Source organism: Epargyreus clarus, unplaced genomic scaffold (genome assembly GCF_041222505.1).
Source record: "Epargyreus clarus isolate Ecla_fem2 unplaced genomic scaffold, WU_Ecla_fem_2.2 ptg000021l, whole genome shotgun sequence".
Classification (NCBI taxonomy): domain Eukaryota; kingdom Metazoa; phylum Arthropoda; class Insecta; order Lepidoptera; family Hesperiidae; genus Epargyreus; species Epargyreus clarus.
The window spans coordinates 2,255,116-2,281,111 of NW_027332228.1; the positions used below are offsets into that span (position 1 = coordinate 2,255,116).

The 25,996-nt window shown below is 34.8% G+C and overlaps 1 protein-coding gene across 8 annotated transcripts in view; it reads left to right on the plus strand.

Moving 5' to 3' along the window:
* The window catches only part of aus (argus), a 115,695-nt gene that overhangs the window by 5,810 nt on the left and 83,889 nt on the right, over window positions 1–25,996 (plus strand). For 5 of the 8 annotated variants that reach the window (XM_073084112.1, XM_073084120.1, XM_073084114.1 and 2 more), the window contains exon 2: window positions 11,986–12,230. In XM_073084112.1, coding sequence (XP_072940213.1) covers window positions 12,086–12,230 — 145 coding nt within the window. In that variant the 5' untranslated portion in view covers window positions 11,986–12,085. The remainder of the gene's footprint in view (window positions 1–11,985; window positions 12,231–25,996) is intronic. The other 3 variants (XM_073084113.1, XM_073084117.1, XM_073084119.1) reach the window with 1 other exon arrangement.

Here is a 25,996-nt window from a genome sequence, read left to right on the forward strand (position 1 = left end):
TGATCACATGTGTGGTTTGAATTCACTAATAATAACTTTGTGTGACCCACTATTTATTGTTTTCAATAGATAAAATTACAAAGTTCACCAACACGTTATATATTGTTTTTGTATAATCGACTTAACTACGTTCGTTTTTAATAATATTCATACTAAGATAACATAATTTTAATACCAATATTTAGTTATTTGTAAGATATGGGAGCTTTTAGTGATAACATAATTTTAATATTAATATTTAATTATTTGTGACATATAGAAGCTTTAAGTTTATATTTACAAAACCCATAGTTTTTGTCATACAATTTTTGTTTACAAATATTTCAACATCACTTATTGAAAGCTGTGTGGTCCGCAGCTTCAATTTCATTTCATACCGTTTCCGTTGGCTATTAATCTATTTCGTCAAGTTTAAAAGCTGCAGCGGCATTCAATTTAAAAATTGATACGAATGAATCCATCGGAGCGTCAAATCTGTTTTCTATTACGAACTAACCCCTCGAATCGTAAACAGACGGGCGGTCATGCGCAAAAGTGGTATTACGGCTGGTTGACACGTCACTTGTCCCTGACAGCAGCGGTTGCTATGCAAACGAAACTGTTTTTAATAAGGCTATAGGCTCCCTCAGTTTTGGAAATATAACGGTTAAGGGTTGGGTAAAGCAACATAAGGATTTTATTTAAAAATGTAAGACGAATGTTCTCAAAATTCGTGCTCGCCGTTCATTGCACTTGGTTGTACAAATGTGGATGTGTAGTTATATCTCTTACTTCCAATATTCTATAAAAAAATACAATCTAGTAACAAAAACGCTCTAGCAATACATGCGATGCACTAAGAAACAAATTAACCACCCATTTTTTAATAATATAGAAGACTATGTATAAGTGACAGATAATACAACGTTTTGACTATAATCATACACAATAACACGAACGCCAGTATAATAAAGGTGGTTAAGAATGCATCCGGCCTGAATGCATGAAATATCGCTCTTATTCCATCGAAATAAACAACAGAATCGACTTTAATATAATGCCACTGCACGTGCTCTGCTCAAATAAGTTCAAACAACTGTTTTAATTCTTGTTTGTTTTATATGCTGTTGAATGCGGTTATATTTGTCGCTGTCAATCATTTAAAGTTAGAACGTTTGTGGCAGTTTTAAAAGCATAACGTAGTTAACTGACAATGCTTGTTTTTGTTCTATTGACGGTAGGAAACGTGGACGTCAGTTTGATGTTGAAACATTTTAGTACCTACGATCACATTAACACTTAACTAACGTAGTCTTTCTGCAAAAACTAAATTCCTTAATATTCTGTTGCAAAAATCACTTAAATCGACAACACATAACTAAAAATCGACAATAAAAACAAAATATCCATATTCACTTGACTTTACATTTATGCAATTACTACCCATGTGCCATAGATAGTTAATTTGCACTATATCGTTTATTTTATATAATCTTTTCCAACAATTCAAGATACTCATCGTTATCCTCAATGTAACTTACCAAACGAACATAAAATCTTTTAACTAAATACGAATTCGCAAATAATCTAACAATGAAAGCCAAATGAATTTTTCATAAATCTAATCTCTTGGATCCTTTATATTTTATGTAGGTATTGTCCAAGGGCCCTGAACAGTACTTTGCCACCTCAACGACTTCAAACTTTCCAGACACATAGTTTGTGTGAGCTTATCTTAGAAATCAAGTAAAATGGACCTAAGTTAGATATCATCAAACTTAATGTCTCTCTGGGGTCATATCAGAATTCAAGACCGTTTAAACTATATTATGCAGCATTTAATCATAGGTTTACGCTATGCATAAATAAACTTCACTTACTTGAAGCTATTCATTAGTTCCAATATTGGAATAACATTTAATAAACACAAAAAATAAGTTACAAAATAAAACAAATACGGAAACAAACGCAGCTTCACTGGTCACTATGAAAGAAGAAGAAACAAATAAATAAACAGAAAATAATGAGACGGACATCCAAACAGAGTAATTTATTTTGTGCCGACCATAAACCGAATGGGGCATGACCATTTAGAAATGTCCGTGCTACATAAATAAGTAAACAGGAATAAACAACCGAAGCAAACATAATTGCGATGCCGCAAGACGAGGACGTAACAAAAGCATTAGCAAAAAAAAACTACGCGAGGCTTTTGGGCCCTTTCCAAAACGGGAAAGGGAACCCTCGTGAAGTGCCTACCGCTATCACTCTGTCACAGCCTACTAACTTCGGGTCTGCTGAGTCTGTTTGAAATCCGGATGAAAAAATTGCAAACATTGTATTTGATTGTTGAATATCCGTTGCTACTCCGCAGAATAAATCATCTGGATTTTTCGCCAGATATTCAGTTACCCGCCGGAACCCGTACAATCCGATAAGTTACTAAACGAAATTGTTTCGTGAAATTTGTACACAATTTACAACAAAACCTAAATAAATTAATTTAACGAACCCCGAAATTCGATACTGGGCAACAGTCGTTGAATTCCAAAGGCTAACGAAACAAGGTCGGAGAAATTAAGTGTACATCAGAATATCGTCTGAATGATTAATGAAGATTCAACTTATTAGTCTCATTATGAAGTCAACTAACTTTTCGTCCATGGCTCCACTCACGTTTACATTATGTGAATAATTAAATAGTTTATGTCTACTTAGAATAATAGTAAATTATATAGAGACGAATGTTTTAATATTGAAGTAAATACGATTGTCCTCTGGGGTGGCTTCATATAGGTAGTATTACACCTACAGTAGTAGAGAAAACCCCTGTTGTATGAGAAGTTGCTTAAAGATATCACCACTTATTACCAGATGGACTGCTCACTCATTTACTCCTTTGATCTTATAAAAAAAATATAAAGACTAAAAGCTACATGGCATTTATTTTACGCAAGTTAAAAGCAAATGCCGCTTAAAACCTCATCATTTACAGGTGGACATAGATACAGGCAGCCTGAAAGAAACATGCAGGACAATAAACTTGGAAGGTCGGGCGAAAGTGAACTTAAAACAACCCTCGGTTAAGGTACAAAATAAATAAAAGTTATTAAATAATTATTTCGCTGCATTGCAGGGGCACGTCCGTTATGTAAAAGACTGATGATCTTCATAATGTAGTTTATTAGAGATCTTTTAAATATCAAGGAATTGCATAAAAGTTTAATAGGGTTAAGAAGAAAATTATAGCTTGAACTCGCTTGGTTCATATTAATGTCAGTTATATTATTTCAATTAATTTCAATGTCAACGTATTGTCATCAATTTCAACTTATTTAACATAATCTTCGATAAACCTTTCTTTAAACCTTTCTTATGTTTCTTAATATTCGTGATTAACTCCAAATATACTGCTATTCAAGTCTGTTATATTCCCAAAAAGTTTTAAATGGTATATCTAAACACTCATGCATCAAGGTAGAGTGACTTAGCCTAAATAGATCAGCCAATAGATCTTACTTCGCCTAATCACATCGTAAGCTAGTCAAGCCATCCGTGGCAGGTAGCCCCCAGTTCCCGTTCAAGCGAACCGTGCTCCGGTTCGCAGTCACTCGTGTGTTTGACCGACTTATTTCCGAATGAGTACACACGCTTAACATGATTAGAGTTGAAAAAGTACAACCCAATTTGGCTCCGGATTGTTTTGCCAGCGAGAGGGTAAACCGCGGATTGGCTGTGCAAATATCAGCTTTTGGGCCAGAATAAACCGTTCTGATATACTCATTGAAATTAAATTTTACATTTCATTTTTAGTCTTCAGCTTCTTGAAATTAATTAAGTTTTGCTTGTAAGCTGACTGTTAAGTGTTACAGTCTGATTCGTGTAAAGGCTATCGGCGTATCTATGACCAATTGACGTGTAACTATAACAAATAAACGGTATTTTATTCTTAGAAAGAGAAGAGCGGACATTTAAATAATGAATGTTGATTTATGAATCAGAAATCGGGTATTATATGCTTGCTTTTTGTGTCAATGACACCCTTAACTTGACAACACTAGTTTAATCCAATGATTACAGTATTTTAAAGACTTTTAACTTTTCTTTACACAGTATCGGGAATTTCACCATGCAGTCGTAGTCTTCCCAGTTCAACTGCGACTCTACCACGATTATGCCATATCTGCCTTATCACAGCATTACGTCACATCATCACTACAAGTAATACCATAGGAGGATTACATCGTCATAACACTCCATTGAATCGGTATTACGCATGTCACTTTTATCTCTGACGTGCAGGTTGCCTTGTGATTTACTCCCTTGCAGTATTACACCCGAATGCATGATTACAAGATGAACAAGATCAGTTATTATAGAACTTCTTGCGTTTAGGTTGATATCTTCATTTATTTCTTTAGTGTCTTAAAATTCATTTAACATTTCTTTTATATTCTGCACTTTTAAACTTCGAATTTTATCAACGTCTGTGCTTATACGAGTTTACATTCTTCTATCACCCGAATTTCTAAGACATTAGCTTGAATTTAATCTATATAATATCCATAAATTTAGTCTTAGAAGAAATAATAACGGCTATAGCCTCAAGTATTTCAATATTAAGTAAGTGTGGATTAAATTGATGAACATATAAAACATATCTCTCATACTATCCATCCAATCCATGCTCAATATGGGACAGTAATGGATTGAAATGATACCATGATTTAGGAGAAGCACAGCGCTTTGTTATGAAATATTGGATCGAGATCATTCAACAAAGTGCATTACAATCGAACGTCCACTCGTGGCTTTGACTTTGAATAGGCCGAGGCATGAAATGTGCTCTTTTGTGCTCAGTTAGGGTTGCATGTTCTTTTATATAAATGTTCACAACAAATTCTCGCATCGTTGCTATCCAGGTAATGCCTTTGGATTTTTAGTTTTACGCAAGGAAACCGGTTTTTTTGGAGAAAAAAATTATATCATACCACTCAATATTGCCATTGAAAAATCTGTAAAAAATATTTGTATTCGACAGATCCTGTCAAGATTCATCTAGGCGCTTTAGCTGTGTCATTAAAAAGACGGGCAAAAAATGGGTACATTTCATATGTTTCAGGAACAGTTACTATATAATTAATGTTACACTTCCCAATTGTATTTAGGTATTCTACAATAAACACCTTTTTCCCACGTCTTTGAAAAATATTTTAGTTTCTGGCGACAACCCTATAATACGCACTGAATTTACCTGGTGATTCGGTGAATACCTTTTGTACAGATGAACTATGTTTTAAAAACCAATTAAATGCAAAGATGTTCAGCACTCAATGACTTGGTTTTGTGGCTGTGGACCATTGTGTTTTTATGTTCCATAGACAATCAGAATAGGTTGCAAAAAAGGACTCATGGAATACGCCTTAATGTTTTGTTAACCTACGCTTGAATGTTCAATGCCTTGGTTAAAATACTTATAAGTTATTATCAGACCGTCTATGACCATTATTATAAGACCGTCGTGAGTAATGTCTTTCGAGCATAAATATGATTATCTCATTCTTACGCATGCAGTCCAGAGGAATTGATGAATTCTAAAATATGAGGTGTTGTTTTCAATATCGTAACTATATTTTATGTAGTAAATTACGTAATAAAACCTATATTTATTATTTAAATACTCAATATTACCTGTCATAACATAATGATAAGAGAAGCTTTTATAATGATAGATATAAAAAAAATATACTGATCATTAAATTAATGTTTTATAAAGAAGCGGGTTATAAAATAAATAATCACTTAACGATGAAAATGTGTGGTCTGAAATAGCTCCAGCTCTACTCGCTCCATTAACGTAAGTTAATATTGTAAACTTAGATGAGTAAAATACATAGATTTATCACTCCTAACAAGAAAGTGTAACCAGTTTTGAGAATTGAAAATGTTGCGCAAATTAAAATGTTGCCACGTCTCCGTTCTAAAATGTCCCTAAAACGTTTGAAATTCTTATTTATTAATTACGTAAATTACGTAGTATTAATTATTTATACTATTTTTTCTCTAAAAATGGTTTTTATTTATCAAAAATTCAAACAATAAATGATAAAAGCCTCCTTTTGGGCGACATTCAATTTCAAGGCGGTGAAGTATCTTTCTGTTTTACTTATCAAAGATTGTAAATTATATTTTTATGGAAAAGATGAGCGTTATGGAGTTTCTTGAGCCGTTTCTCCATAAATGAAACAGCTCGAGACGCGGCAGGTTATTGCGGTTTAAAATTAAGTTTGTAAAGTTACTTATAGTAAAAAAGTTCGTTAAATATTAAAATCTATATATAAATAAGGCTAAATAAATAACGCTTTCTACGCATACAGCATAATGTGTCATTAATACAAGATAAATCAGTCACAGTATAATATTTTTTGACGATTCATATTTTTTCCAAAAAATGAATTTGAAATATGTAGAAGAGGAATAAAAGCTGGATTAAAATTAATCTGTCCTTAACTTTCTGTTTACCGCAAAATATGACTGTTCCATGATTGAGTACTGCCGCCATAACTTTGAACGGTTCATGGCTAATAATGTTATTTTTATTCGCCCAATAAGCCATCGCGTGACAAAGGGACACCTGCGATACGATTTACGATTATGACCCTTATAGCACCGGTATAGGGGCTATATTGCTGTGCCCTAATTACACCTATTTAGGTATAGGTCGTGAATTATTACGCTCACTTCATTATTGTCTCGAACAGCGCATTAATCGAGTGGTTCCTTTGTACATGAACAATTTTCTAAATCATGGGGTTTATAAGACGTACCTAAGTTAAGAATTTTTTTCATAATGTTACATCTAGAATGTTTACCCATATAAGTACAAGTATATACTTGTAGAGTTGTAGACCCTAGATCTACCCAAATTTTAGTCACCGCAATCCAAAGGTGAAAGGTTCTAACCTATCTGTGAAATCTTAGTCAAGAACTTGTAATCTCATGTATCAAAAAATCAGTGGTCTAATGAATTTTAAATTACACGACTCCCAAAAGTAAGATTTTCCTTAGAACATGAACCCATAAATGATGTGGATACTAAAATCCAAACCGCTAGGCCTCCTACCACAAACCTAGCTTCTCCTATACACAATATATCGAAAATTGTTATTTATAACCAAGCCGAAAAACGTTTATTATCTTTCCCATCGACCTTCGGCTTGAGATAATCATATAATCGATACGCGAGGAAACTCATTCTAAACGGGCCCTAGTCAAGGCCACTTATCAGAACCTTTACGTATTTATGATGAAGTAGCGAATAAGATGTCCATACATTCCACTTTGGGGGGGTACAACTTTAAGATAAAACTTTAGGGTGGTAGAACCTTTTGTAGTTCGACTCCGGCGGCACCACCGCCACACCTATTTCTGTCTAATACCGCAGTGTTAAGCGCTGCTGTATTCAGGTTTGAAGGGTGTGCTAAGAGTGACATACTTTTCTGAGGCATCATCATCATCATCAACCCATTACTGTCCCACTGCTAGGCACGGGTTTCCTCTCAGAATGAGAAGGATTAGGCCATAGTTCACCGCGCTGGCCAAGTGCGTATTGGTAGACTTCACATACCTTTGAGATTTTTCTTTTTATAAATCTCTCAGGTATGCAGGTTTCCTCACGATGTTTTCCTTCACCGTTTATCAAGTGATAATTAATTTCTAATACGCACATAACTTTGAAAAATCAGAGGTGTGGCCTGGGATTTGAACATCGGACCTCCTTTTCTGAGGCGTTCTAGCTTAATTCTCAGGAGTTGTGTGGCATCTGTGGCCGACCTCATGTAGGAATATTTAACTCTATCTGGGGTTAACTACAGATGTCCATGAGCGGCAGTAGCCACATACCATCAGGTGAACTAGATGCTCCTTTGCTACTCCTATATTTAAAAAAAAATGGACGACAAATAAGCATAATATTTATACTGCGTTGTACTTACTTAAATTCATGAAAAAATGACTAGAAAAAAGGCATTTCGTGGGGATCAAATGTATATTATGATGTTAGTCAACAACTAAAGGGCAAGACACTTTAAAAGGGAAGTCTCCAATAAAACATTTATTATTGTGTTATTATTTCAAGCATACCAATATGTTGAAAAATATATAAGAAAATTTCTCGATGAAAAAATAATATACTTAATAATAATATATTTTTTTATTGAACAAATATTGAAGTACCTTTTATATATTGTAGCACATTCATTCCGAACACGTTTGTCACAAACCTATCCGACCCCCCTTCTTTTCATACCTTTAGAAGGTCTAGAGTATTGTGCCACACTTCTTTAATACGCGGGAGAAAAATTCCATCATATCATAAGCCTGTTATAGTCAAAGAGAATATTGAAATCACAATAATATTTCTACATGACAAAGTCTAGTGTCATGATATAGGCCTTATCTGATTAAGATAATCATATTGTGACGCAAGGGGGATTTTTACAGGAACAAGGACACTTCTGTAAGGCCCGTGTTTTATTATATTTTTAGAAACAGAATTGTTTCGCGCACGGGAAATGGGGAGTTAGGATAAAATACCAATAAACATTTTTGTCATCTTTAGTTATAACAGCTACCACACGTGACTCCGCGAGACGTCCCGCAAGACAATTTGGAAGTAAAACGTAGTTTAACTCACGTTCAGTAGAGATACAGGTTTTCAAATTTTTATAATGTAGAATTCGCAAACAAGCATGCAGTTCACCTGATGGTAATTGGCTTCGGCTACCTATCCCTGTAATCCACCTCGGACAAGATTAGATGTCTACCGTTGCGTTGCTAGCCCTAAGGAAAGTAGTAGTAGTAAGTAGGAACGCTTCGGAAAATACGTGTCCCTTATTTACCTAGATTTTAGCGAACATTTCGAAAAAAATCTAAAGCAAAATGGTCCCCGTCGCCGAAATATCCAGTATCGTTTAAAATCTAGACTTGTTAGGTCAAATTCAGCTGATTGGACGTGATGATAGCTAGTTTTACAGGCCGTACTTAAATTTCACCTACATTATCCGGGTTGAATTAAAAATGTTACATAAATAATACCTGGTTATTTAAGGTTCGAATCCCAGGGATAGAATTTTTAAAATTATATGTGTGTTAAAATAACTTTTCACATGAGCGGAGACTCGTGCCCAGCAGAGGGATAGTAATTGAATGACGACCAACAACAGGGTCAAAAGCCACTATATTTTAGTTGTAAAGGTCCATTATAAGACGTCACTTTAGAGATATCATATCCTTATTCAGGGGCTTAAACCTCAAGAGTAGAAACGTAGTAGCATTTGTGGCCGATCTCAGCTAGGAATTCAAATCTATCTGAAGTTGATTATACAGGGTTCAGGGTTCAATACTCGGTCCATTTCTGTTTTTAATTTATATAAATGACTTGCCCTACTATGTAGGGAATAATCACGAGATTGTATTGTTTGCTGATGACACTTCACTTTTATTTAAGATTAAAAGACAATTAAATAATTATGACGAAGTAAATAATGCTCTCTCGAAAGTTGTCCATTGGTTCAACATAAATAATCTTCTTCTTAATGAGAAGAAAACTAAATGTATCAAGTTCTCGTTACCCAACGTGAAGCATGTTGAAACCAATGTGTTATTAAATGGAACGGTTTTGGATCCCGTGGAGTCAACTGTTTTCCTAGGTGTTACTATTGACGCCAAATTGCAATGGGGCTGCCACATAGATAAATTGTCGGGTAGACTCAGTTCGGCGGCATATGCTGTTAAAAAAATTAGACTTCTAACAGATGTAGAAACAGCTAGAATAGTTTATTTTAGTTACTTTCATAGCATTATGACTTATGGTATATTGCTATGGGGGTGCTCGTCACACCTAAATGATATATTTATATTGCAAAAGAGAGCTATACGAGCTATCTACAGCCTGCCTCCAAGAGCTTCACTAAAAGAACTATTTAAAGAAATAAATATTCTAACTGTTATATCCCAATACATATATGAAAACCTAATTTATGTAAGGAAAAATATTGATAAATTTGTAAAACGGTGTGACACACATAATGTAAATACAAGGAACAAACTTAACCTTTCTACACATGTTACTCGTCTCCACAAAATAAGTAATTCTTTTGTGGGTCAATGTATACGTTTTTATAATAAACTGCCCATCAAAATCAGAAATTTGTCAATTAATAAATTTAAAGTTATTATCAAAAGCACACTTAGTCGTAAAGCTTATTATAAAATTTCTGATTATATTAATGATAAAACAGCTTGGGACTGATCAATAACATAATTATTAGTTAATTAAGAAAATGTCAAAGTGTAGCGTATCTTGCTGAACAAACTTCTTTTTTTTTTTAGATAAATGTAAAGCAAGATACTGGAGCTAATGCTTTATTAATTATATGTAAAAATAATGGCATTTAAAAAAAAAAAATTAAAAAGAGAATAATTATTTTTAAAATTAAAAAAGACAAACCCACTGAGTTTCTTACCGGATCTTCTCAGTAGAGGTCGCGTTCCGATCCGGTAGTAGTTTAAGAAAATATTGTAACTGACAATTTGTAAGTGCCGCCGTTGGCCTATACAAAATAAATATATTTCATTTCATTTCATTTCAGATGTCCACAATAACCACTTACCATCAGGTGGACTTCATGGTAATTTAGAAACTTCTCTCTGTTATAAATATGATATTCTCTCAACTCTGTATTCCATCCCCGAAACAAATAAAACTTCCCAACAAAATTGAAGCATAAGAAAATTAATATTCAAATCCAAATAATTTCGATTATACCAATACCTAATTTCATTAATACGCCTATCCGTTATCCTTAGGGATTGGAAAGTTCCTCACTAAACGGGAATATCGATCTATTTTGGTTTTGATTTATTAGGGTCACATCATGGGAGCACGTCCCTTTGATAAAAATGGGTTCGGGACCCATTTTTAAACGGTTGTGAATTGAAATAGAATTTATTCGTTTGCATTGTGGTTTTTGTAGATTTATGCCGTTTTGTTTCGTAAAAGGTTAAGTTATTTATTGCCTTTGTAAATATGAAAGCAAACGTTTTGTTTTAAATTAATCTTGCGGTGTAATGTATGAATTTACGTGCCGTGTTCGGATTTCGAATTGTTTGATTTACTTTATGACTTTTAAACGGTCCATAAAATGTTTTGCTGGCAATCTATAGAATAATTTAATTAGGCTGAGCAACATTATCACGGATGCTATCTTGCAGTAACGTGTTCACTTAAATTGATGACCAAAATTTCATTATGGTTGCAGTGCAGGTATGTGGGTAGGTGGGTATTTGGTTCGAGCGCATACGTCGATACGTCACAACTGTCATAAGGCGAGTGTCGGTTGTGAATCAGTTTGTGTGTCACCGTCAGCCCGAGCGGACGTGTTACGTTAGCTTCGATCTATCTGTGTCGGGGTCAGATCTATCTCAGTTAGATCTATATCAGTAACTATGGTTAGTCATTTAAGACAGCGTGGCTTCATCAAACTATAACTGCAAAAACTTAATAGCCAGAAAACTATTCCCTTATCATGCAAACAAATGTTAAATTATGTATTAAAAATCTGATTAATATTTTAATCATTGCTGTTAAGACGACAACAAAATTCCAACAACAAAATTACGTATACTCTTAAAACTCTCGTCACTTTTTATTTGTCGATTATTTCTATCCAATGACGACCTTCACGCGGCTTTGATGACCCGCGTGGCGGAGCACCATACCGGAACGACGCGCAGAAGGTCCCGGGGTCGATCCCCAGCCAGACAAATATCTAAATGATGAATCTAGATTTCTGTGTCTGGGTCTGGGTGTTTGTGTATTTGTCTATGTGTATGTCCATGGCACCCACGACACAGAGTATCCTAGTGGGGGACTGTAAGTGTAGAAAGCGTACAAGCGTATAATGATAAATTGATTAGCATATTAACAAATACCCTCTTATTCAGTTTAAGTTCAACAAACGACATTGAAAAATGTTACTAACTAACTAAGTAACTAAACCGTTATCTGTGATATTGAGTAACTAATGATAGTGAGGTGTGCGCTATGGCCCGGCACAGGCCCACCGCGCGCCACTTCCACAACCAGCCAGAGCTGCGCCGCGCCCGCAACGCCGGACTCATGCTGAGATGGGTCTTGTTCGTCTGGCTGGCCTCCTGCCTTCCCCTCGGGAACACCGTAAAACAGGATGGTGAGTTCTTTACATAATTAATTGATCTTTCTTTATCTTTTTACGTAATGGAAGGATGTGTCTGATTTTAAATAGTGACTGTAATGTTCGTCTGCTATACAAGTTATAGTAATTCTTCATACGTAATTCATGTTCCACCTGAAGCGACGGCCATACTTATTTATTCACCCTTGTACTAGTGTTAATCTCCGCTTTGTTTAAGTCTGAAGGATGTGTACAGACACTTACACGAGGCATTCCAAATTAGTCCTCAAATGTAGCTCGTTTGCTATTGTTGTTTGAAATTCTGTAGCTTCTGTAAACCTTCCTCCAGGCTTGACGTTGTGTATAAAAATATATAAAGCGACTTTATATTCGGCGTTTTTAATTTCTAATACCAAGAATCATGGGGTAGTATGGTCCAAGCTTCCTCCAATCGTTTCATGTAAAAAACAAATGCGCCTAATCACTTCGAAAGATCAGAGGTGACCTTGGTTTTGAACCCGGGATCATTAGTCTGAAAAACCGAAATTCACACCATTATCATCACGATTACGAAACCATGAAAGTACTAATACAACAAATGAATAGAATTCCAGACACAAAGTTTATAAAAGCGGCAATATATTTAAAAGGCTCATAAAAACTTTAAGGGGCATTTGACATTTATTTGACAAGGTCTTAAAGAATTTAATAGTGACGCCGGATCACTTAGGGCGTGAAAATGAAAGCTGATAAATCTCTTTTATTTCAAATGGTAACGTGACTTGTAATAAAAAATAAATGCTATTTTAAAACACACAAATGAAAATATACTAAGAAATTAAACAACTTTGTTCTGTCACGCATGAATACACAGTGAGGGCACACACGCGGCCTACCCGCACGCATGTCGCTTGCATCGTATCGCTGCATACACGGATCACGAAGATAGATTTAAACTCAAAAATAAATAGATTTTCTAATAATAGTAAGTTAAGTAGAACCACATAGATTTACTATATGGTAACAAAATGTGCGTAAAATTAACATGTCCCGAAACCATTATCACTCGGCTATAAATCAAAAACCAAAAAAGTTCATAATGATCGTTAATTTGGAATTTACCATCCATAACAATATCCTTCCGGACAGGTGCCGTTACGGCTCTATTGGCAATGTTAAGGTGGGGTACAACTAATTGAGGGAGGGTTGAAAACAAAAGATTTGGAGTTTGAAAAAAGTTGGAATCATTTGATGCAAGCCGTACAAAAAATGTTTCAAAAAGTTTCTAATGACCGTTCATTGTTCTGGATTTACATTTATCTTCTTTGAGTAATAAAATCGTAACTTTAAATCCAATCGTAGCGCCACACTAGGGTTCCTTGCAGTGGTTGATACTGACGAAAAGACAACTACAAGAAATACTTACCTAAGAATTTTAGATTTAGATGTCAGCCTACACTATCATACATTAATTAAAGGTGATAAAGTCCTATATATTTGTAATATAGAAGTGGCACTGCAACTCTGCTGGTTCGGAATTGAGCCTTTCAATCTGTGGGTCCAAAGTTCGAATTCCAGGCACGCACATAACCTTTAACTATCGAAGATATATTATGCACATTATAAGTATCACTCGCTTTGACGGATATATTGTGTAGAATACTCAAGCAATTGTGAAGTCCAGCAATCCAAACTTGGTCAGCGCGACAGGTTATGGCTTAAACCCTTTCTCTATAAAGGAGACTCATGTCTACCAGTTTGATAGTAATACGTCGTAGATGACGACAAAACAATCAAATACTCTATATATAGGTCATTAATTCTATATTTAGCGTCCATAACAGAGCCATAATATCCTTCCGGGCAGGTGGCCTCACAGCTCTATTAGGCTGTAAAGGTGGCGTACAACATTAATTGATGTCGGAGGGTTGGGAAACAAAGGTTTTTTGGAACTATTGTGTACGGAACCCCCGTCATGGTCGCCGGTCCCGAGTGGATGGAAAAAAGATGTTCTGTAGGTATGTCCTGGAGGGTGCGTACACCGTTTTTAAGTTGGTTGTTTCGAATGTAATTTTTGTCCAGTTTTAAAAATGTTTTCTTTTAGTATAAAATGATAATGTTAACGATCTGTTTTTTCTTTCGTTGTAAAAGGTCGTCGTCGTCAAAAATTTACTACCCCATTGCTGGGCATGTGTCTCTTCTCATACTAGAAAGAGTTTAGACATAGATTATTACTATTATTATTAAGCATTTTTGTTTTAGTTCATAAATCTATATACTTTACACACTTTTAAGTATTTTTTTAAGAACTCTCTAATACCGGTTTTATTCGATGCATTTCTTCGCTACTTACAAGTGATAATTAATTTCTAATATGCACAAAAATTTGATAAATAGGATTCGAAATGGAGTAACAGTGGTTCTAACGTAACTTGTGAGATAATTGAAGTTGCATCATTATTTATTATGAAACTAGATTTGTACAACACGGCGCGGTTTTTTCTTTACAAATAGTCAATTTGAAGAAAGACTAGACCAAATAGGATTTGGTAGAAGGTGTCGAAAAGCACATAAAGCACACAAACACACAAGTTTATAAGTTAGTAAAGCGCCGTCTGTAAAGTTGAGAAGTGGAACTTCTCTTAAGCGCTCTGAAAAAATACCTTCCAATGCTTTCCCGACGGTTTTCCGATAAGGCACTCGCGTTTATTGTTTTGTTACTTGTTACCCGCTCGGAAAATTGTAAGTTGGCTATAAAAGTTCCTTATAGTTACGTTTGCAAGTTAAAGTATTCATCAGATTTCTTCTACATTACAAATAAAGACAAGTTCGCTTTTATCGGTAATTATGAAACGTTAATTTACTTATCTTAAAGTTTTATCAAAATCATCATAAGGAAAAGTGGTACAAAATTATAAAATTGCTACAACGGTTACAAGTTCTAAGTTCTCAGTGCGCTAAAATACCAAATCAATGGTTTTCCGACGATTTTCCGATAAGGCATTCGCGTTTATTGTTTTGTTACTTGTTACCCGATCGGAAAATTGTAAGTTCGTTACAGTCTATCGTTTGGAAGTTAAATCTATAGTGATTCTTGGAATTTCTTTCGTACTTATTATAATGGATAAGTGCTACAAATTTAAAAATCTATTGTAATGGTTACAAGTACTAATCACTTAAAAAACCATAACCACCACTAACCTAAGGGCGGTAAAAATACCAAATCAATGGTTTTTGACGGTTTTCGATAAGACACTCGTGTTTATTGCTTTGTTACTTGTTACCCGCTCGGAAAATTGTAAGTTGGCTATAAGAGTTCGTTACTTACAGTTTATACGCTTACAAGTTAAAGTATTTCTTCAGACTTCTTTTTCATTATAAATAAACAAAATCTACCACATTAATCGGTAATTATGAAACGTTAATTTACGTGCTAATGGACTTTGAGTTTGTTCAAAGACTTCAGAATGAAAAATGCTACAACGGCTACAAGTATTTAGTTCTCATTGCGCTAACAATCAATGCTTTTCCGACGGTTTTCCAAAAAGGCACTCGAGTTTATTGTTCTATTACCCGCTCGGAAATTTGCAGAAGTATACGTATATGAATAAGAGTTGCTGCAGAAGTAAATGAATTATACGTTACACCAGTGGTAAAATATTTGAAGGTGGTAGAAACCGTTATAGTTGGACTCTGACAGGACCACCGCCACACCTATTTCTGCTTTATAACAGCAGTGTTAAGCTCTGCCGTGTTCTGGTTTGATAGGTGTGTTAAGAGAGACAAATATTTCCGAGGCGTTCCAGCTTAGTCACAGGGGTAGAGGCGTATCTATGGCCAACCTTAGATAGAAATGTCTAGTCCTGTCTGTAGTTGTCCCATCCCATCATCACAGATGTCCATTGGCGGCAGAAGTTACTAACCATCAGGTGGACTGCATGCTCGTCCGCTACTCCTGAAATCTGAATTCATGTTAAATTTCTTAACTCTAAAGTACTTTGTATAAAATAACTGTAAAGTAGTTTGATAACCATAGCATATTTTACTGAAATTCTAGTCACTAACTTGCGAAATATGATGCAAAACATTGTAAATATATACTAGACAAAAACACAGGTAGAGACCAACTATGACGGAGGCCGTATGTAGCGAGTTTCGACGCTTAATATCGATGTATGGGCCCCCAGGGAACTCTACGTAGCGCCTGGCTATTACTGCGAAGTTAGTGCTTAACAATATATTACGTTGATAAGTAAGGCTAGATAGAGTATGGAATTTCATCGAAAGTTTGAATTTTCGTCAACTTTTGAGTGGTTATATGAATTAAGTTTAAGTAAACAGTAAGCGTTAGAGCCTTTCGTAGAAACAGTAGCGACATTAACGTTTTTATTTTGTTTATAGCAACTTAAGTGCTGCTGTGTTCTGGATTGGCCAGTGGTGAGACAGGGATACTTAAATGAGACCTTCCAATTAAGCCTCAAAGGTAGTTATGAATGTGGCCTATCTCGGGTAGGTCGTTATTGGCTGTCTCATTGTTGTTGATAACCAATTTCCACCATCAATTAAGTCCTTATAACAAATCCTACTGCCTTAAGCGTTCACTATAAAGTTCTTCAAGAAATTTAGGGCTCTTAACTGTACTTTTAACCAGTATGAAGAATAAATCCTTCCGATTCTAACTCAAGTCTCATTCAAAGTCAAAATAAATGATAGAAGGTGTAATGTTTTCGCAAAAGTACTTATTTTTATAAAACCTACAAAATTCAAAATAATCTTAAAATATAAAATATTCTCAATGTTTTATACCTCATTATACAAATCTGTTGACAAAATAATTAATTCAATTTTTTATTATAAATTTTTCGTTTTGATACTCTACATATTTTGTAGAGTTTACATCAATGTACGAGTCTTTAACTCTACATAGCGCCTGGCTATTACTTCGTAGTTAACAATATATCACGTAGATAAGTAACGGAGCGGATAGAGTACGGAATTTCGTCACAAACTTTGAATCTCGTTAAGTTCCGACTGGTTTGAGTAACCACGAGATGTAGAGTTTGGCCGTTTCTAAAGGAGTGACTTCGGAAGTGGTTAGTTATTTAGTTAGCATTTATTCACGCTTCGATACTTCGTCGCTAAAGTACGAATAACTATATAACTCTATAATGTTATGACGTAATTGTTATTGCAATGCTAATTTTTATGGTTGTTTTATGTAATAATCTGACAATAATTAATATTAAATTAATGAATGGTAAAGTTGTTAATACTTACACAAATATGATAATATCCATAATTTACTAGAAAATTATTAGAAAAACAAAAAACTTACTGTTTAAAATAAAGCATTACACTCTGCCACAATTAAGACGAAAGTAAAGATAACTCATATGATAAAATCCGTCAAGTCGTTTGCAGTGTGCACCGTCAAACCTTGTCCAAAAATTTTCGAAAAACATTACCATCCATAGTAGGGTAACGACGTAACCGTTATAGAACCTGATGGCAAATAGCCCCTGTGTGTGTGCCTTTGCGATTTTACAAAATTATTCTGGTTACAAATTTTTGCCAATATTTTAAAAACTTTACTCACAAAAAAATAATTAATTAAAACTCGACAAATAACTTTAACGATAAGGGTGTAATAAAAATAAACAGCCTAATGATCCAATTTAATTACACCGCGACTACCCCACCATCATTAACAACTTTATTATAACTATATACTTTTAACTTCATTATTTTTCTACGTCATAATTTATGGTGCTTGTATTATAAAATTAAATTAGAATGTATAACTTGTTCCAATAAAAATGTTATCCAAAATAGCGGGGTTAGTGTATTTCATGCCTTCATAAGGAATTTAATACAGAATAAATTTTATGTCTCGCTCACACGTAGAGAACGAGCTAGAGGTTAATACAAATGGCGCCATTTTGGACTATTAATCTTTATTGATCCAAGTTATTCGTGGTAAATGTGGTACTATGATTACTATATCGAAATAGGTATGCAGGCCTGATAAAATATGTTACCAATAACATTGGGGTTTCAACTAGATGTAGGACGAAAATGTCTAAATTGCAACGCCCAATATGTCATGTACTGCCTAACTATAACTCCTCTTTGATTTTAGCCACTTAACACCATTTAACTCACAGCCCTCCAAAATAATTGCATTTGAGTGTCGCAATTATCGCACGAATACATACAAATCGGTAGACCCTAAATATATATCAAACAATTATTGGTCAGATTTGAACCCGAAACTCTAGGCATAGCTGACATATATGATGACAGCGCCTCACAAGACTAATAAAATTTAAGAGAAGCTATAAACTTAACTCCTTTATTTTAAATTAGAATAAGTACTTATACAATTTCCCCTCGGATTAAATGTTCATGTTCCGTTACCGTCGCCTCTATAAACGCACCACCAGTGCCTCTATAAACGGACCGCAATACTAAACTTGAAAACGCAAACTGCGATAAATTCAGTTAACGCCTTACGTCGACTTCGTATCAGGGCAGCCATTTTTATTTCACAAACTCAAACTTCGTTTACTGAGTACGTGCGGTACAATTTTCCTTTACCATTTAAACTTTAGCTGAAACTTGTACCAATTTTAGATTTTTAGCGCACAGTTGTATTATGGTATTATTGCAAATAATTATAGAGAAAATATTACCGTGGACCAGAACAATATTTCATGGAATAATGATTATTTGTAACAAGGATAATATATCTTACACTCTTAGCTATAAGCAATGATCCAAATCCAAAGTACCAATTCATAATACCACGACCCTAGCTCACTCATTCGTATCATATGTCATCATCATGGGATGATAATCGAAGTTGTGAACCATTGCCCCTTTCTGTTATGCCAGACTTACATGCAACTCCTATTCCTAGATTATTTTCTATTAATAACAAAATATTAAATGCTATCATGTAGTAACACAAATATCTTATATTAACTTGCCTGTTATAGTGTAGTAAAGATATCGTCTAGGTGTAGACCTAGCAGTTAGCTGCTCTACAAATTTAAGAAACGTTAGACGCGATCAAGTAGTACATGAGTGACCGATAAGTCATATAAGAGCAATAGTTCAACTTATGAGTCTTTAGAGATGGTTAGAAAACATTAACATTTTTGGATACTATGCCGTCTTTCCGCATTTGTCACAGCCAGACCCCTCCCGCAATTCAGATTGAAGCAACATAGTCGAAAATGCCCCAGACCTCTCCCTATCAGAGGAAATCCGTCCCCTGAAGCGGAACAAAAAAAAATGTAAGTATCACTAAGAGTATCTTTGGTTCCTTCATCTAAGGATCTATTAACCTAAGCACTTATTAAGCCTTAGCTATTAAATTACTTCCTCTGCGTCCGAAAACAGAAATAGAAATCCGAACTGTGAAATGTTAATCGCTCCACAAAATAAACAAAGACGGACGTATGCAAATACATCAAAATTAAACAAGGACAGCTAACTAAACGCCCCTAAGAATAATAATGGAAGCATTTACCGCAAAGTGCTTTGCTGTGTCACTATTCATCATCTTCCAACAACTACATTAATATTAAGATGGATAGCGTCGGCTGTCTCACTCTCGCCTGTGTCTGTCTCACTCCGTTATCAGTTTGACAGTTCTCGAGGGTGAGATATCACTTTTTTAGAGAAAAACAAGGTTTTGACGCCAGGGTGCGTGCGTGGTAGCGCGGGGTGCCGATGTTGCACCGACTGTGATTAATGTAGGAATTCTAATGAGTTTCAATTGCTATTATAATTATGTATATGTAAGTTATGTATACAAAGCTTCTATTTGTTTTTATACATAAATAAATATTTATATTCAAAGTTCAAATGGTTATAACATATACTTTTTAATATTGCATGAATTGCAAGTGAGTTTATTGTTATAACTACATTTGGAAATAACCATAAATAAAATTATTTTAAATTTACCTTCCTCTGATTTATAACGATAACTTATAATTTTTTGTAACATAGATTTGAAACAAAATTAAAAATCTCAGTAAGCAATAAAAACATGTATAATATGATATAAATAATTTATATTATTACTTGCTAAATGATAATAATCGGTGATGTTATAATGTAGTGTGTGAATTCTAACTCGACCAACTTGAGATTTCTGCATGTTTCTAACGTATGTATAGTTTACCAACCATGGGGAATAACAGCGGAATTAATTATCTCAATTACTAGTAAAACCACTTCTCCAGTGATTTAGAAAATCTAACATAGTAAAATCATATCACGCAGTCGACACACAACCAGCACCATACGTTACCACGCACGCTTCCACAGACGATATATGCGACGCTTCGAGATAACATAAATAACGTCGTGATATTAGACAACTGTGGAACTATTGGCTAGCTTCCCCACTCCAGGTCTCTGGTTTCAACGTTTTTATTTACACAGCCACTTTATACGGCTTGATAAATACATCCCGTTCCCAGGAAATTCTTCCCAGCAAATAGAAATGAAGCTGCTCGAATGCTTTTTAGTGCTTGACGTTATTGAATTCCTGCTTTATTTTCCGTTTAGTAATTGTTGTGTCGACGGAGAAGTAAATTCGAATTGTGAGTGTAGAAATAATAATTGCGGTTATTCTTATAATTATATTATCCGAGATCGGAAAAGTTTAGGAGATCAGCTTAAGGATACAATTTTTAATTATTTAAACGATTGCGACCCTGTTGTATTCTATGTTTGCTAAAGACATCATTACTTTAATACATACACGATTTCTAAAAATTCGTGGTGCCTTTCTAGAATTTTGTGTCCCAACACAACAAATTTGGAACACTTTAAGCTATCTTAAAGGTATTGATTATCACTTACTTCAACGGTGAAAAAAAGCCGAGTTAAAGCTAACCATTGGATCAGCGTGGTGTTCTTTAGCCTGGTGTAGGCCATTATCACTCTGACAGCAAACCTGCGTCTAACGACGTTAATAAAATTATTAGACAAACTGAATTCCTAAACAAGTGGTACTTCTAGTACTACATAACACCTATCTCCCGAACGCTCTCATCTCTCACCTACAATTATCTCTAATGATTTGTTTAGTTCCGTCACCGTACCGACGTGTGTACAGACGTTTCGTTGGCTCTCAATGAGTATCGTTTTGTGCACTCCACTTGGCGCTTACGCTATTGACATTTTAATTATTTTTTTCTAAATTCAACTCGTGATTTACTACAGTTTTTGCAAATCTTTTTATTGAGCTATTTTTTATCCGACTGCGGAGCGTAATGTTATTCGAACGTATGTATTTATGTACATTGTAAATGTCTCATTCACTGCCCAAACGAAGACTTCAACATAATTATAAGGTATAATTGTATTCGTCTAATCGGAGTTTCTGTGGTCGAATATCGCAAGGGCACAAATTAAAATTAAATGAATTATTTAGGGTTAACAGTACTTTGTCTATAATCTGAAAGTCTAAAGATAACTCCTAATGTAATTGCAATTTACTTAGGTATCTAGAGAACCTCAGCATTAATTATAAATACCGTTTTTCACGAATACAAAATAAGTGTATAGTTGAATTACAGATTATAGTGGATAGTCTATTCTACAATTACTGAAGTTAACAAGTTAACATACACTGTAACTCACAAACTTAACACACGTTGCATGAACAGTAATTCATATCGTTAAGAATCGATTAGTAGCAAAACCCGTTCCGACTAACATACAAGGCATATCATTCGTATAAATAGAATAAACCGACCCCTACATAGTTGTGTAAAACGAAATAAAAACATTTAAACCACTACAATATTACTATCGATTCAGTGGCGGCAATCAATCGTCGCAAGTGGAGTGCTGCCTCGTTAGCAAACTCCACGGCACTTTTTTGACGTCTAGGGTCTCGTGAGTAGAGATGTTAAAAAATAATCGATTTTATTTTAATCGATTATTATTTTCTTATAATCGATTTAGCAGCACTGATAGCCTAATGGTTAAGGAATTTGGCCTCTCGATCGAGGGGGCCGAGGTTCAAATCCCAGGCACGCACCTCTGATTTTTTAAAGTTATGTGCGTATTTGAAATTAATTATCACTTGCTAAACGGTAAAGGAAAACATCGTGAGGAAACCTACATACCTGAGATATTTATAAAAAAAAATCTCAAAGGTATGTGAAGTCTACCAATAAGCACTTGGCCAGCGCGGAGGACCTTGGCCTAATCCTTCTCGTTATGAGAAGAGACCCGTGCCCAGCGTGGGACAGTAATGGGTTGATGATGATGATAAAAAATCGAATATAAGAATATAATAATCGATTAAAATAAAATTCGATTATTTTTTAACATCTCTACTCGTGCCAGCAACACCTACCGACCGTATCGCCGCTCAATACGACCTAAAATGCGTTGCCACCGTAACCCTACATAAACTGTTTTACGCCACGAAACGTCTTAATACGACGGGATAAGGTTCAGAAGGTCCGGTTTTGCAAGCAATGTATAAACATTTTTGTTCGTGCACTTGTCTAACTCTCCAGATGAGGAGTTTCTTTCGCCCGAATGTTTTTTGCGAATAAAATATTCTTTTATTTCACGCACGCCCGAAAATGTAAATTGCTTACAACTTTTGTTTATCTGTTAGGTGTTTATTTTGTTTTTGCGTTTTCATTTATAATATGATATTTAATGTCGTAGGCGAGTAAGGATTGGTCCAATACCCTTACCATGAGTTTTTCCGTTTTGACAAATATGACTGTTTTGGTATTTGTTTACTTATTGGCCCATACTATTTCCAAGTTCTGACACAATTCGCTAGAGGCTCTGATTGGAAATTATATGGGCAAATAAGTAAACAAATACCAAAACAATCATATTTGTCAAAACGTATAAACTCCTGGTAAGGGTACAGTACATGTAGAATCTCCTTTCGATGTTATTCATGTGCGATCACCAATGCACATATGGCCGAGCGTTGATATTTAATTACGCATGTTTTATCTTAATTTCAACCTATTTAAAGTAATTCAACTTACGTTTCCATTTCCAACGTTTCCGTTGAATGCAAAGATCATAGGACTAGTCTAATAAAGGCTAAATAGGAGAGGTCTACGTCCAGCAGTCGACCTTCCAAAATCAAGGGCTGAATGTCGAACTTTTTTCTGAAATACTTATATTTCTTCATTAAAGTTGATGGCGGTCTACGCACAATTACAATAGGAATTTATGAATGTAAATATAGATCTCAAACAATTATAGCATTTCAAATTTAGTTCTCACAGTTATACAACAACATACTATAACATTTAGATACGCCGATCGTTAAAAGTTCAATCTCAATCAATACAGATATTTATGCCGTACGGTTATATAAAATCAATAGTTATTTTGTGTTTATAGCAGTTAACACACCGCGATTTTCCGATATTATGCAGTTTTTATAATCGTTACAGAATAACGATTAGTTTCGGAGGAACGGGAATAACTGTTATAGAAATAACAAGTTATTGAACTGGAGAATTATATTTTTAATGTACGATATACACGGTGAAGCAATGGTAGATTACATGTTATACTATACTCCTATTAGAAGTTGGTTACAGATGGATATTTGAGGTAGTGATCATAATATGTTGAACAGTACGCTCTGGTGCCAAAATCAGCTAAAACTAAAAATAAATAAGGGATTAAATAATACTTTTAAGATGGTGGAACCTTTAATCTCCGGAGGCACCACCGACACTCATATTTCTGCCTAATACTCGTAACAGCAGTGTTAAGCATAAAAGTATTCAGGTTTGAAGGGTGTGATGATGACGGCATACTTATCCATGACTGATCCAAATAAGAAAATAATTCTTATTTACCACACTCTGCACTCGGAACACATCAGCACTTCATATTACCATTCTAAGAGAAATAGGTACACATTTGGTGAATTAGTGTATTAGTCAAAAATAAATGTAATAATTGCGGACAATAATCAGAAGATACTCTAAACCGATAACAGCAAACAACCCACCAGCAAAAGTTACATCTATAGTACGATGATAACACACAAACTTACTAAGAGTCCACATTAGTTCGTAATCCCGGTTGAAAGTCCAGCCACCCGTGGGTAAGGTCGGTTACAATCAGATAACCTTACTTTATTTCTGTTATAAATTACCAAACGCAAACACCTGTCTTTCTGGGACCAGTTGGAACCAGTTCAAATATTTTGGATTTCAAGGTGTTATTTGGTTTCTTTTTCAAAGAAATGAAGTCCGTTATTACGAGTGGAATGTGTGTGGCACAACCTCAAAAAGCAAATTTCTTATATTTTTAATACAAAATAGGATTTGAAAGACGCAAATCTCTTTAGTATTTAACTAAGATATACATGTAATATTATAGGTTTATTTGGCTAGATCTTAACGGATGTACAAAGTTAAGCTACATTAGGTCTGAGTGTACTCCGGAGGTGTATGGGTGACCGCTAGTGGCTACGTGCACACTACTGTGCTTTGAAGGACACGTTAAGTCGTCGATTTTGGATGTTATCATTGAATAGCTGTCGGAACCTCGTTCGGAACCTTATGGACGATTTAAAAATATTCGAACCCCATCAATACATTCTTCCCTTCACCAATCAGCGTGGTGAAGCATATTTCAGCCCTTTCCCACTGATGGATAGACACTTGTGCTCAACAATGAGCATACAAAGCGTCATAGCAACACAAGCGTCATAGCGCCTACAAACACAAAAATTATCCCTTTTTTGTACTTCGTCAAAGTACTTTGTTTTATTATTAAAATCCGCCCAAGAAGGCGTTAATCTCCAATGTTTACAGGTTTTTGTTAAGCTCTTAAAACTTCAAGCACTAGTCATTTAAAGAATACCTTTAGACCGAAGTTTTTGCCGGCTTAAGTAAGATATTGGCTTCAAAGGGTGGAAAAAGAAAATAGTTAGAAAAAGTATTCTATTGAGCGAGAACCTTCGACAGACTTGAAAAGCTTCCTGAAATTTTCTTGTCTACCATTTTTCTTCTGTGTAAATGACTTGCTACATCGTACACTAGTGAAGATTAGCGAGTAAACTGTGTCAATTAAGCTAGAAAACACTTAAAGCTAATCGCCGACGTACTGCAAACAATAAAATATCAGCATGGTGGTGCAACTTACTGATGATTCTGTATTATATCAGCAACGTCAAGCGATGATTTCAGATTTCAAGTGGGTACTTACTGAGATTGAGTAACTCACGAGAGTTGAGACCTTTTTTAAGCTTTTTCCTAGTGATCGTATTCTTACGGCTTGTACATAAAATGTATCAGAAAGTTTGCTAGAAGTCAGATAAATACAGTCACTCCTCTGAAACGGCTTTACCGATTTTCACCAAACTTTATATGCATATTCAGTAGGTCTGAGAATCGGCTACTCTCTATTTTTCATACCCCTAAGTAATATTTTTTAATTTAAATGGCAACACAACGTTTGCCGGGTCAGCTAGTATCGTTTATAAAATCATAAACACTACCAATAATTAAAATGATACCAAAACCTATGGAACTATAAACATAAATTAATAAAATTTCATAGAATACCTTTAAATGTTTTTATTTCTCAAGCGTAATAATTGTTCAACGCCTATCGTTCATCGTCTACTGTCCGACATCATAACTAACGAGGTTTAATCTATTTCTATGCAAATCACTTTTTCAGTTTTCTATTTATGTTTCTTCTGGGTATTTACTTTGTCGATTATTTTGTCGCTTTGTATCGTGTGACAATTTAACAATTCATCCCTT